At 37.6% G+C, this 13,209-nt stretch overlaps 1 protein-coding gene across 8 annotated transcripts in view; it reads left to right on the top strand.

Moving 5' to 3' along the window:
* Nucleotides 1-3,668: 3,668 nt before the first annotated feature.
* Lnpk (lunapark, ER junction formation factor) overlaps nucleotides 3,669-13,209 on the top strand; it is an 80,148-nt gene continuing 70,607 nt past the window's right edge. For 2 of the 8 annotated variants that reach the window (XM_031370647.1, XM_031370654.1), the window contains exons 1-3: nucleotides 4,208-4,362; nucleotides 9,691-9,779; nucleotides 12,327-12,368. In XM_031370647.1, the coding sequence (XP_031226507.1) occupies nucleotides 9,753-9,779; nucleotides 12,327-12,368 (69 nt within the window). In that variant the 5' untranslated portion in view covers nucleotides 4,208-4,362; nucleotides 9,691-9,752. Of the gene's footprint in view, nucleotides 3,870-3,949; nucleotides 4,029-4,207; nucleotides 4,363-4,442; nucleotides 4,626-4,675; nucleotides 4,788-6,629; nucleotides 6,849-9,690; nucleotides 9,780-12,326; nucleotides 12,369-13,209 lie in introns of those variants that run through there. The other 6 variants (XM_031370648.1, XM_031370650.1, XM_031370653.1 and 3 more) reach the window with 6 other exon arrangements.

Here is a 13,209-nt window from a genome sequence, read left to right as displayed (position 1 = left end):
AAACACTGACAAAACAGAATAGCCATTTAAAAAAAAAAAAACAAAACCAAAACCAAAAAAAGTTTCTTCAATTTTATGGAGAAAATGTATAGGAATTGGTAATATAATTCAGAGATATATTGCATATTATCCTATTTGAGGCTTAGTATCTTCAACAATGCAAAACAAATCAAGAAAAAAAAAACCCACAAAAGCGTAAGAATCCAAAAAAGGAGAAATGGCTGTAACTTAATTATATTTTATTTCTCTATTTACTTACTTCTTTTAACATATAATAAATGCAACCTAGGTCCTAGTAATACTAGACAAGTGATTGACCAACAAGCCACATTCCCAGAATCTCAATAACTGTTTTTCCTTTTATTAAAAAATAGATTTTCTATACAGTACATATTGATCACAATTTCCCTTCCTCCCAGAATCTCCCTACTTCTCATCTCATCTGGAGCTACCTCCCTCCTCTTGTCTCCCATTAGAATACAAACTTGTGGGGCCTGAAGAGATGGCTCAGTGGTCCAAAGCATTGGCTACACTTCTAGGGGACTCAGGTTCAATTCCCAGCATCCAGATGGCAGCTCACAATTGTCTGTAACTCCAGTTCCAAGGGATCTGACACCCTCACATATATATATGTAGACAAAACACACATCAAATAAAGACAAATCATTAATACAAGCATCTAAGAGGTAACATATGATAAAACAAAGCAAATACATTAGAGTATGACAAAAACAAAACAAAACAAAAAACCAGCAGGAAAGACCCAGGAAAAGGCACAGAAGCAGATATAGACACAGCAATCCACTCGTTGGCACAATCAGGAATGCCATAAAAACACAAACCATGAAGCCATAATAGGAAAAAAAATAATAGAAGAGAGAAAAGGAAGAGCCCTGACAGGACAGCATGAGGCAAGGAATCTTGAAAATGCGCCTTTGAGCTTCTTAGTGCAGCCAGCTGCAGTAGTTCGCTCCCAGTGAGAAGGGTCTGTCTTTTAGTAGCACCTTGGTGAAATACCTAACTTCCCATGCAGTTAGTCTTTGGCACCAGAGGACCACTGCTTGAGCAAACTTAGTAATAAAAAGAATCAATAGTGCTACTTATTAAAAATCGAAGCTTCAGGTTCCCTATCAGACAAGTATTTCTAAGGGAAGACTGAGAATTTGGACTTTTAACAAGGGTCCTTGGCAATTCATGGGGAAACCTGGACACTGCTATGGTGACTTCCACTTTTAATTTTCTGTTCTAAATGTAAAGACAAAATATCTGACTTAGAATAAGGATGGCTTCATTTGAAAGAAAGTGCCTAGCCTGCAGATAAGGGCAGGTTATAAAGTAACACACTTTTGTCTAGCTCAGATGTTTTGGTGCTTCAGACCCATAAATCCAAGTGTTTACACTTCCTTTGAAGTCATAAAAACATCCTAAACTCTTTCTTCAAGTCAAATCACTGTCTTCCTCTAGCCCTGGCTCTTTTTCAGTGCTCCCTAAATCTCAATGATGGCATTAGCAGTGGGCCCACCAGAAATCTCCAGTTATTTTTAATTTCTCTTTACTTAAACTTTGATCTGAGTCTGTCACCAAGGTTTCTCACTTTACTTCCTAATTTGTTCCATTTGCCCTACATATTTCCATTTCCTCACTCTCATTTCAATTAAACTATGTCTGACTTCACCTATCACTTGTGTATCCCAATTGGTCCAATGTTGGCCACGCCACACAAGTGTGGAATGACTTTGTTCTGATCTTATCAAACTCCCATTTTCTTAAGAAAAGGATTAAGTTTTGTTTTTTTTTTAAAAACAAGGCCAAAACTGATCTTTTAGTGTGGTGCCCAGTTTCACGTTGTATCACTGTCTCCCTGTGTAGTCACAATGGCCTCCTTTTAGTCTCTTAGGCATGCAATGCCTGCTTCTAACAAAAGGCCTTTACATAGGACATTCCTCGTGTTTCTCCAAGGTTGTGTTTCTTATCTTTTGGATCTAATTTGAGTGTGACTTCCTTAAGAAAGCTTACTCTAACACTTCTAGCTAGATTGATATATTCCCCTCCTGTAATTTTTCATAACACCTAAGAAAATTGAATCTCCCCCTTCCTAAGTTAAGCCACATAAAATTCTATCAGCTTGTACAGTTTGGTTCCTCTCTCAGAGTATTTGCTGGACTTCACTTCTTTAGATGCAGGCCTGTCACAGTTTAGGCTTGGTAGGGAGCCATCCTTGAGATCTGGACTTGTTAGAGCAGCTGCTCCACTGGCTTTCCCAGCAATCCCTGGCTGCTGTGATCCTTTCTAACACTGTGGACATACAACACTTATTTAACTTGTGGTTTTCTTCCCACTCCTGTTGGATGCTTTATTACAGCTATTGTATGTTTTCTTAGTACTTAACAAAGGGCCTTGTCCATAAATACTCAAATCATCCTGTAGTCTGTAGTTTAGCAATATATCCCATGTTTAGTTCTATTCGTCTATCCTGCATTGCCCCTTGCTAAACTCTTCCTTTTCACTTCCTTCTTCATTTCTTCCATGGTACTGAGGACTGAACCCTGGGCCTTGTGTACACTAGCTAAGCATACTACCACTTACCCAGATCCCCAGTGGAGGTCTTACTTCTCCATTTATAAGACAAATGTATAGTGCTAGCTTTACTAGTATACATATTTTTCTACTTTATGTTCCCTCCTTTGAAAAATGATACTTTGAAAGATTTGAGAGATGATTTATAGACTTTGTTTCCCTTTCAAACCGGGCTAGACTAAATTTTTTTTTCTAATGTAATTTCCCTAGAAAATTTTCTGTCAGGATTAGATTTTTTTAGAATCTTTGTCTTCAGCGAGCTCTCTTCTCTCTGTCCTGTTTTATTTTTAAACTCCCTTTATGACAGACCTTGATAGCTCAATGACAAACCCTAGGACAAAGCATTAGCAAGAGTCAAAAATGATCTTTCCTGTCCCCTTTAGGAAAGATCTGAGACAAGAAGCAGCTGCACACAGCAGAGCAAGTTTTATGTTCTTAGAAACTACCAAGGCTGGGAAACAAAATGGTTAATTTTCCAAATAAAAACTGGTGAAATGTCTGTTTTTCTTCTACATTGGTGGGGCGATACACGGCACACTAAAGTTTAGCTCTCTCCTCCTATTCTTTTAAGTTTACAAAGCTGTAAGCGAAGATTTTAGAATTTAGGGGATTATTTTACAAACTAGATACTGTATCTAGGTCTTCTCTGTCGGTGTGGTCAGTGTAAACACAGCATATTATGCCTATGGCGCTTTGAAAATCAGAAACATTTTCTTCTATAAAGTAGAAAACCCTATAAAAATGATTGAACACGGGATAGAACATAAAAGCCTTTGTTGAAGTCTCCCTTCTTGTTACGCCTATGGAGCTCTCCTTCCCCTCCTCCTCATTCAAGTGTTGTTATTGATACTTGCAGATGACTGGAAAACATTCTTTAGGTCGTTTTCAGATCTTAGGAAAGTACAGCACTATGGTTTTACGCGGGCCCAGTTATTTAGAGCTTTTGGAGGTTGTTCTTGAGGTTAAGAGTGTAAAGATGGAAAGCTCAGCCTTTGTTGCTACTCATAGCTTGAAAAGACCATCCTTACGTTTAAAGTTCTTCTCATGCTGGTGAGGTAAGCGCCTAGTCACGAAAGGACCCTTTTTGACGTCCAAGAGCAAGAGAAGCAAGCCTGAAGCCCTCATGGGGCATAGCCAGGCGATGTATGTATGACGCATGTATGTGTGTCTGTCTCCACTTGCTTGGCTGGGACTGGCCTCTTCTGAGCTATGCAATGTAAACCTTTTTTTGCTGCCTACTGGATGACAGCTGATCTGGGATCTCAGGTACCCGCTCTTTTCCAGACACACAGGTCTGGACCTTCAACGTCCCTCCCCTTTGTCCTCCCCACTCTTCTCTCTTGCTCAGAAGGTCTGGGGCAATCAGGATCAGTTTCTTTTCCTGGCGAGACTAGGGCGTGGGAGTTGTTCACGAGAAAAGGACACAGAGGAAGAATAACAATCAACTCCTAGTAAGAATCGGTTGGGACAGCCCTACCCTGTTGTGCCTCGGGACGGACAGCCTACACTAGCCGCGGGGGACAGGCAGCCTAAATCCTCCGGCCACACCCGCCTCTCAGAGGCACCAACGGCTGGGCCGGCTGGATCACGTGATGGGGGGGAGCGGCGCGCGCCGGCTGCGGCGCCCATTGGCTGGCAGCGGGAGCGCGGGGTTTGATGGGAAGGCATTGGCCGGGCCCAGTGCTCTATCAGTGGGTGCTGCTGCTTGCTCCAGAGGCTCAACGCGGTGGCGACCCAGGCTTCCCCGAGTGGACGCCGGGGCCGAGCGGCGCCCACTTTCCTCAGGTAGGAAGGTGAAGGGAGGGCCGCGTAGACGGAGGTGCTCCGGACTGCGGGAACCAGTCGCCGGGTTCCTCGGCGCGCCGGCCCGGGTGCCTCCGCCCCTGCCAAGTGGCCTAGAGCTTGGTGGCGGCTGGGGACGTGCCGCGGGGCTGCCCTCCGTACGCTGTTGCCGCCTTCTCTCGTGGATCGCCCTGCACAGCGGCCCGAGCGGCTCCCGAGTGCACGAGACCCGGCTCGGCTTCCCCCAAGGCGGGTGTTCTCTCCGGGTAGGTTCTCAGGGATTCCGTGCAGTGGCTGTTTAGAGCCCGAGCCCTTGGGCCCACCTGTGTTAAGTGTCAGAAGGTCCCTGAAAGCACATCCCTAGCAGAAATATCCACCCCAAGTGATCCGACCACCTCCGCGTCCACCTGAGCTGGCACGACTGGAAGGTCTGAAACTGTCAGTGTCATGCTGCTCCGTCCGCGTGTGGGCGTGGATTGTGAGCGACTTAGAGGAGCAGCTCTACAACCATTGTCCCTACTTATTGGAAGGGACACCGGCCAGTCTGAGAGGTGGAGGGGTAGGACGAAGATGCGTGGTGTCAGGAGCGACCTGGGAAAAGCTACTCTAAGGGGCATCCGTAGATTTAATTCTTAGATATTTGCGGACGGAGAGTTCGGATTGGTTAATTTATTTCTGAGTGCAGTTTTAAGCAACACCTGTAACTCACTGAGTTTTCCGTGTTCTGTTCTTCCTTTTTGGCTTCTGGTTTGTGGTGCCTAGAGCCTATTGTTTTTTGTCTCTGTGGCCTCGGTCTTAGCGTTGACAACACTGTCTAGAGGTGTGGTGGATGTGAGTGGTTTTAGTTACAGGCATATGTTCAAGCTGGCAGGCAGGACTTATACCTCGTCTCCAAAGGTCTCCATAGTGCCTTCTTAGGGGAACAAAGTTGATTTGGAATACATATTCTTAAACAAGAGTGGTCCATTTAAAAGTAGAGTTTAAAAAGTTCCTTGACATCTATTGGGGTCACCATAGTAATGATGTTAATAAATGTTATGGTGTTTATATATTGGAAGAATGCATGGACAGGTGACTCTAACAAAGGCATGAGTTCATATAGAAATCTCCCTGTCAGTCTGTTTTACTTTATATTTATTTATTTATTTTGTGGTGGTCATCTCATATTAAAAGTGCTTTTAGAGGTGTGCTTATCATTTATTTTTTGGGTAATAAGCCTGGTGTAAGATATTTCAGAGTTGTCTATTTGGACACTTGAAAGCGATTTCGAACAAATCATAGCTGGGCAGTGGTGGCGCATGCCTTTGATCCCAGCACTTGGGAGGCAGAGGCAGGCGGATTTCTGAGTTCAAGTCCAGCCTGGTCTACTGAGTGAGCTCCAGGACACCCAAGGCTACACAGAGAAACCCTGTCTCGAAAAACAAAACAAAACAAAAGAACAAATCACATTTAAACCCATATTGTTTAGTATAATGTGGAGGTGCTGTTAAAGGTGACTCGTTTATATTTAAGTTTGGAATCTAAGGTAAAACCCACAAAACTCTATTTCTTTTGTTGTTTTCTATGAAGGCTTTCAAGTTTATTGTAATGGGAAGTGCTTGAAAAATATTCTGCTTTATTTCCATGCTAGGGTAAATGAGACAAATATTTTCAGTAAAAACACAAACTTATTTTATACTTAAAGATTTTAAATTATGAAATAATTAAAATATGTGCTCATTTAATGAAAAGTTAGGCACATGCTTCATTGGATATTACATGTGTTTTTTGGTAATAGCAATAGTAATGGCTAAAATTAACTAAATACTATGTGCTAAACACTGTGCATACTGATCAATAAGTTCACTTAATTTATACAATTCCAAGGAATGTAAATATTTTAACTGCTTTATTAGCCAAGGCTCAGAGAGTTTAAGAACTCTCTAAGTGTAAGATCATAATAGCTAGTAAATGGCTGAGTCATGTTTTGAATCCTTATCCCATTGTTTTAATGTGATTTGAAATGAATTCAAGAAAAACATTCAAGTCTGAGTGTGAATAACATTAGAAATCATCATATAGTATGGTAGAGAGCTGGAGAGGTTCGAAGCACTCAGATGACCCATATGGTGGGTCACAACTATCTGTAACTCAAGTTCTCTGGTATCCACACCCACTTCTGACTTCCCTGGGCACACATGGTACACATATACATGCAGGCAGAATACTCATACACATAAAAATAAATCTTAAAAAAAATCACATGTAGGTGCACTCAGTCCTTAAGGTCATACATGCTAAATCCCATTGTGATATCAGAGTTGGAAAGAGACTGCACATATGGGGACAAGCTGTTTGAGGTCCATTTAAAGGGAAGTGAGTGGTTTATGCTTCAGAAAGAAATGCTAAGAGTCACTGGGCAAGAAAGTAGAAGTGGATTAGAAAATGGCAATAACTACAGCAAGAAAGACAATTTATTATGAGTAATGACTATGTTATCAGGCACTAGGGTAAGTCGTTTAGGACATAGTTAAGCCTTTCAACATCTGAGAGGATTCTAACTGACTGTCTTTTGCAAATGAGGAAATTGAGAAACAGGGATGTTTAATTTTTTTGCTCTTTGTTTTACAGTAAGTGATGGTTAGGACAGAAGCAGTGGGTGTGATAGAGAAATAAACTTAATACTGTAGAAAATAGCTAATCTTCCTGTGTTTCACATCTGTTAAAAATACTATCATGTGCATTATAGTAAATCAGCTTTAATAATACTAGAATTTGATAGAAAAATTTCTGAAGCAATAAGAATTAATTGTTGCTATGTTTATAAATATAAAAGCATGGATTTAATGATTATTACTACTATTTCAGAGGGTAAATTTAAAAGCACAACTTCTTGCTTCAGGGAGCCTGGAGGCTAAATTATGTTTTTTTTTTTTTTAACAGCAAAACATTCTCCAAATAAATAACTGACATAAAATAGGTATTTATTATCAATTATGAGCATAATTCATTTAAAAGATAATATGCAGTAAAGACTATTTTAGGCTGATCAAAAAGTTCTAACTGGAATCCTAGGAATCTAGCAAGGCATTTAGCTTCTCTCTAATGCAATTTTAAGCACTTAGATTTAATCAGAAAAATGGATTGGGCTATGTGATACATTGCCATAAACACTGCCTCTTGTTTACAACTCATTTTCCTTTTTAGTAGCTTTGCTTACCAACTATTTGAGAAGGTTCGATGTACTTTTACATATTTTATATAACTTGTTTTTATTTTTCTGTTTTATGGTGCTGAGGATTGAGCTCAGGGATCCACATGTACTGGGCAAGTGCTCTACTTCTGACCACTATCCCCAGCTATCTATATCCATATTGACATTCTAGCCTATGTAGTCATATTTCAGCCTATGCTATATAAGTATCTTCTATTCTGATTTCATGCTGTTTGGGATGATTGGTTGCATTAGAAAAAAATCAAAACTAAAATAGTGTGTTTGGCTTCACTAGCTAGTATCTTTGGGGCTTAGCCTCAGGGTCTTAATTTGTGAAGTGGAGGGGGACAGTATCTAAATGATAAAATTCTTGGGAATCATTTGTTTTAGGGCTTCTTAGAGATCTCATGCCAAGTGTGTAACTGATATAATTAATTTCAAAAAGTAAAAGTCAGTCTAAGCCAGGTGGAGCATGATAGTACAAGTTTGTAATGCCAGTCAGTACTCAGAGGCCAAGGCAGAAAGGTAGTTGAGGGTAGGCTAGACTATATTTTTTGAAACCCTGTTTCAAAAAAATCCAACCCAAACAGAGGATTTGGCTCAAGGTGTGATAGTTACAAGCATGGAAGGATACATTTCTTTTAGAAATGGAAATATGTAATCTAGTTGTACATGAAACACTGTCAGATATCATAAGCCAGTTTCAAAATAGTAGGGTGATGACAGAGAAATACAAATTAAGTGATCCTCTAAATTTCTTTACTTCTATCTTTCTTGGTAATTATTTTTAGAATCTTAAGACTTTAAGATTTGTTTAATCTTTACTCAGAATTTATACCTTTGTTCATTAGAGTTCCAGAATACCTCTTAATTACATTTTAGGGTTTCAAATACTGAGCAGGAGTATATATGTTATATATTACTGGATTAATATTTAGTTTGCAACTTAATTGTAGCTTATAGAATTAAGTTAGTATGCTTCAGAGTGTTTTAGAACAGATAATAATTTTGGCCATAAGAATCACTTTGTAAATGAAAGTACTTTATAATTAGGCATTCGTTACTTTTCTAAAAAAAGAAACTCTTAAAATAGGTATGCCCTGAGATAATTCTGGCATATAAATAGTATTGCAGTTCTTACTGGGTGTTGATAATTATTTTGTGATTATATTTATAATTAAGACATGGGAAATATACCCCACTATTTTGAAACTGGCTTGTGATATCTGACAGTGTTTCATGCACAACTGGATTACATTATTTCCGTTTCTAAAAGAAGTGTATCCTTCCAAGCTTGTAACCATCACCCCTTGAGACCAAATTCTCTGTTTTAGTTGGATTAATAAGTGTGTGTGCATGTGTGTATAAATATTGTTTCACACTGATAATCATATACTTGTAGCCTGATAACATATCAATATGTGGGTATAATATTACCATTTCAACTTAAAAGAATAAGAAATTATAAAATGATTATCTCTTAGATTGATTTATGATGTTACTATTTTTGAGTCTTTATATAACATTCGAGAATCATAGATAAACAAAGCGAATAAACAACTAGCTGAACTTAAATTCACCCAACTTGAGGGTCTTAGAAGTTTAGTAACACATGCTTAATTGGGTATTGACCAGCAGTATTCAGAAACAGAAGTCTGAAGATATAGGGATTTTAGCACTTATTTTTTATGTGCTGTGGGGCAGATCCCTAGCTTTCTTGTCCTCTAAATTTTTTTTTCTTCTTTAAGGTGTTTGCACTAAAAGGCTGCCCTGTGATAAACTATTGACATTGTTCACTTTAATTTACAAAAGAACTAAGGCTCAGATTATTGAATGATTTATTTATTTATTTATTTATTTTTAACAAGAACAACATAGAGAAACTATTAAAAAACCCAGGAAATTTGTAGGTATGTGATACTTTCTAAAGTGATTTGTCATTAAAAAATATTTCCAACTGTATTTTTACTTTTAAATATTTCCTCACTTTGAATATACCAATGACTATCTGGATTCATATAAGTGGAAGCCAACAAATAATTTGCTGTATTTTAATGTAGTATTGCAGCATAAAAAATTTAGAGAGAATGTGCTCTGTATTTAACTTAATAATTTAAAATATTTTACTTTGTTTCTAGCTGTGACTTCTTTTGGACAACTCATGATTCTTCTTATAGTGCCAAGTTTCTATAAATAAAAGATGGGCGGATTATTTTCTCGATGGAGGGTAAGAAAAAAATTTCTGTCTTGCTAGTTTTTAAAAATCTAACAAAAGTATTATAAAGATTATCACAAAGTTATCCTTTGGAATATACTTTTTAATGAGTTTGATATGATATATTTTATTTTATTTAATTTCATTAGAATTCTTTAGATATTATTTTTGTAGTTCTATTTATTTCATGGGTATCTAATATGTCTAGTAATTTATTATTATTTATGTATTTTATGCAAGTAGTTTTCTTCTCATACTGCCCAAGTTCCAAGTTTATTCTAAAAGTAGTTGAAATTAAAAATTTTATACCATACTTAATGTTTTTTGTATACTATATAATCTATCTAATCTTTCTGTCTGTCTGTCTGTCTGTCTGTCTATCTATTTTAGAGACAGGGTTTCACTGTGTAGCCTTGAACTCACAGAAATTTGCCTTTGCTGGTATTAAAGGAATTTTTTTGTTTTGTTTTGCTTTTTTTATTAGCATGTCACATAAATTTACTGATACCACACTAAATATGCCTTTAAGAGTTATAGGTTGAACAAAATTAAAAATGCAGATTTTATTAGATAAGCCTTTAGAGAAAGTTTCTCAAATTTAGAGGTATAAAATATAAATTATATTGATAAATACTCTTCTAATATAAGAAGAGATAGTGTAGTCTAAGACAAACTAATTTCCTTATTCTTTATCATATTATAGAGTCTAGTAATACTTGGTACATAATTTAGTTTTGGCTTGTTAGATCCATGTTTTAGATTTGTGTTATATTGACTTTCTTCCTCTTTTAAAAAAATCCACAGGTAAAATAACATTTATTGTATGCAATATGATGTTTTAAAGTATACATTACATTGTTTAGCTATAGCTAATTAACATATGCATTAACTCCTAATTATATTTTTTGTGGTGAGAAACATTCTCTCTGTTAGCATTTTTTCAAGAATATAGTATACAGGGCTAGAGAGATGGTTAAATGGTCAAGAAAGAGTACCTGTGCCTGTTCTTGCAAAGGACTGGAGATGAGTTCGCAGTGCCCATATCAGGTCATCACAACTGCCTGGGACTCCAGTTTCATGGATCTGGCACCTCTAGCTTTCCATGATACTTGAACTCATATAACTACACACAGAAACACAAGTATATGCATACTTTAAAATGAGATAAACTCATAAAAAGAGTACAGTTATCATTATAAGTCACAATGCTGTACCATCTGTAGAGCTTACTCTATATATTTTGTATCCTTCGACCCCAGAGCTTTCAACTCTTTAACTCTCTACCTCTAGTTTCCTTAGATTTTTTTTTTTTACTTTCTACTTCTATGGGATCTCCTTTTTTCACTCCACAGATGAATGAAGTGACTCCTCTTTAAAAATCTTTGACAGATCCGGGTGTGGGTGCTCATGCCTTTAGTCCCAGCACTTGAGAGACAGAGACAGGTGAATCTCTGTGAGTGTGAGGTCAGCCTCGTCTACAGAATGAGTTCCAGGACAGCTAGGGCTGTTACACAGAGAAACCCTGTCTCAAAGCACAAAATAAAACAAAAACAAAAACAAAAAATTATGACAGACTGAGAATCAAATTAATTTATTATTTTTTTGTTTTCTTATTTGGTTGAATTATATGAAGTTGCTGATATTCTGCTTTGACATACAAAAATGGCAATTTTGCATGATTCAGTCTTATATCTGACTTACATATCAACGCTTCTAGGGATATAATACTGATATAAATACTTTCTCAATTATCATTTGAACCATTCTGGCTTATATAGAAATACCTTTGGCAAATAATCTCTACTATTATAAAGTATTCTTATATACTTTTTAAAATTTTCACTTTTCAAAAGCTGGAGAGATGGTTCAGAGGATAGAGCACTGATTATTCTTCTGGAGGACCCTTGCTCAATTTCCAGCACCTAGTGGGTGGCTCACAACTGTCTATAACTCCAGTTTCAGGAGATCCAGTGCTCTCTTCTGGCCTCTTTGGCACGAGGGATGCGCATGGTATACAGATACATGCAGGCACATATCTATAATCATTTAAAACAATCAGTCAATCAAACAAACAAACAAAAAACAAACAAACAAAAAATCCCCTCTAGAACTTTGGGAATCACAATGAAGGTAGTCTTTTTTTTTCTTTTTTTTTTTTAACCTCCAGAGCCCTGTGTGGGCTTCAATGCTGAAATCAGTTAGTGTGCTACTAGCACAGAGCCTGAGCATTACTGAATTAGACTATCTTTAGTTCGTGAATCTTTTGGTATATGAATCCCTTTGGGTGAAAATATGTTTCTCTCTATAAAAATCTCTTCTGTTGATGTTAAGAATGGTAAAAGTAGAGCTATCAAAGTCAAAAGTTTCAGAAAGTTATTTTAAGAATCTTACATAGTTTGGTAATTATAATTTTTCAATTATAGTTATGAACAGGTAGACATATAGCTTGAGTAACCTACTTAAAAATTAAAATGGTCTTTAATGTCATAAATGTGTTTTTAACAAAATGTTTATAGTAACAACTTTTAATACCAGGTCTTATTTCTGTTTCTAAAACAGGCAAAACCTTCAACAGTAGAAGTTCTAGAAAATATAGATAAGGTATGTCCTTTGGCTTTAAAGTATTTTAATTTATTTTAGATGTTAATTAAACATTACTTTAGTAATGTTATATTGGAGAAGAGATATGGTAACTTAAAGGTGATATAGAACAATGCTTCTCAACCTTCCTAATGCTGTGGCCCTTTAACACAGTTCCTCATGTGTGGTGACACCAACCATAAAGTTGTTGGGATAACCCACACGTACTGTATCAACTGGCTATGAGGTTGTGTCTGTTCTCTGTTGTTAATGGCTGTGCCTCTGGTGCCAGGCTAGCAGAATAAGTAAATGTTTGTTGCTCCCTTACCTGCCCAAAAAGAAATGGCAAACTGCCATGGACGAGGTCACCTTGTCCTCAGTGCCAAAGGGGTGAAACAGAGACATGGGTCAGGTGTTGTCCTGCTACTGATTGGTTCAGACTCAATGAGTAAAGAGGGAGGCTTTTTGCATAATGAAATGGCAGCTGGAACTGGGGCAGAAGACCAGGCAGGAGAGACAGAAGCTGAACAGGGGGAGAGCAGGGAGGTTGAAGAGCCACGTGGACAGAAGTAGGGTGGACTCTGATGGACTGGCTGAGGGACTTCCCCAGCAAACAGCCTTATACTTACAGATGTCTTCCTGTCTTTATTATTAGAACCCAAGCGGGACCCCAAGAGCCAGGCAATATCAAATTATTTTGTTGCTACTTCATAACTGCAGTTTTGCTACTATTATGAATTATAGTGTATATAATATATATCTGATATATAGAATGTTTGATATGTGATCCCCAAAGGGGTTGTGACCCACAGGTTAACAATCACTGATACAGAGGAGTCTTGAGAACTATGATCTCAAAAAA

This window comes from Mastomys coucha, unplaced genomic scaffold (assembly GCF_008632895.1).
Source record: "Mastomys coucha isolate ucsf_1 unplaced genomic scaffold, UCSF_Mcou_1 pScaffold15, whole genome shotgun sequence".
Lineage (NCBI taxonomy): Eukaryota > Metazoa > Chordata > Mammalia > Rodentia > Muridae > Mastomys > Mastomys coucha.
This window is presented reverse-complemented; position numbering and strand designations above follow the sequence as displayed.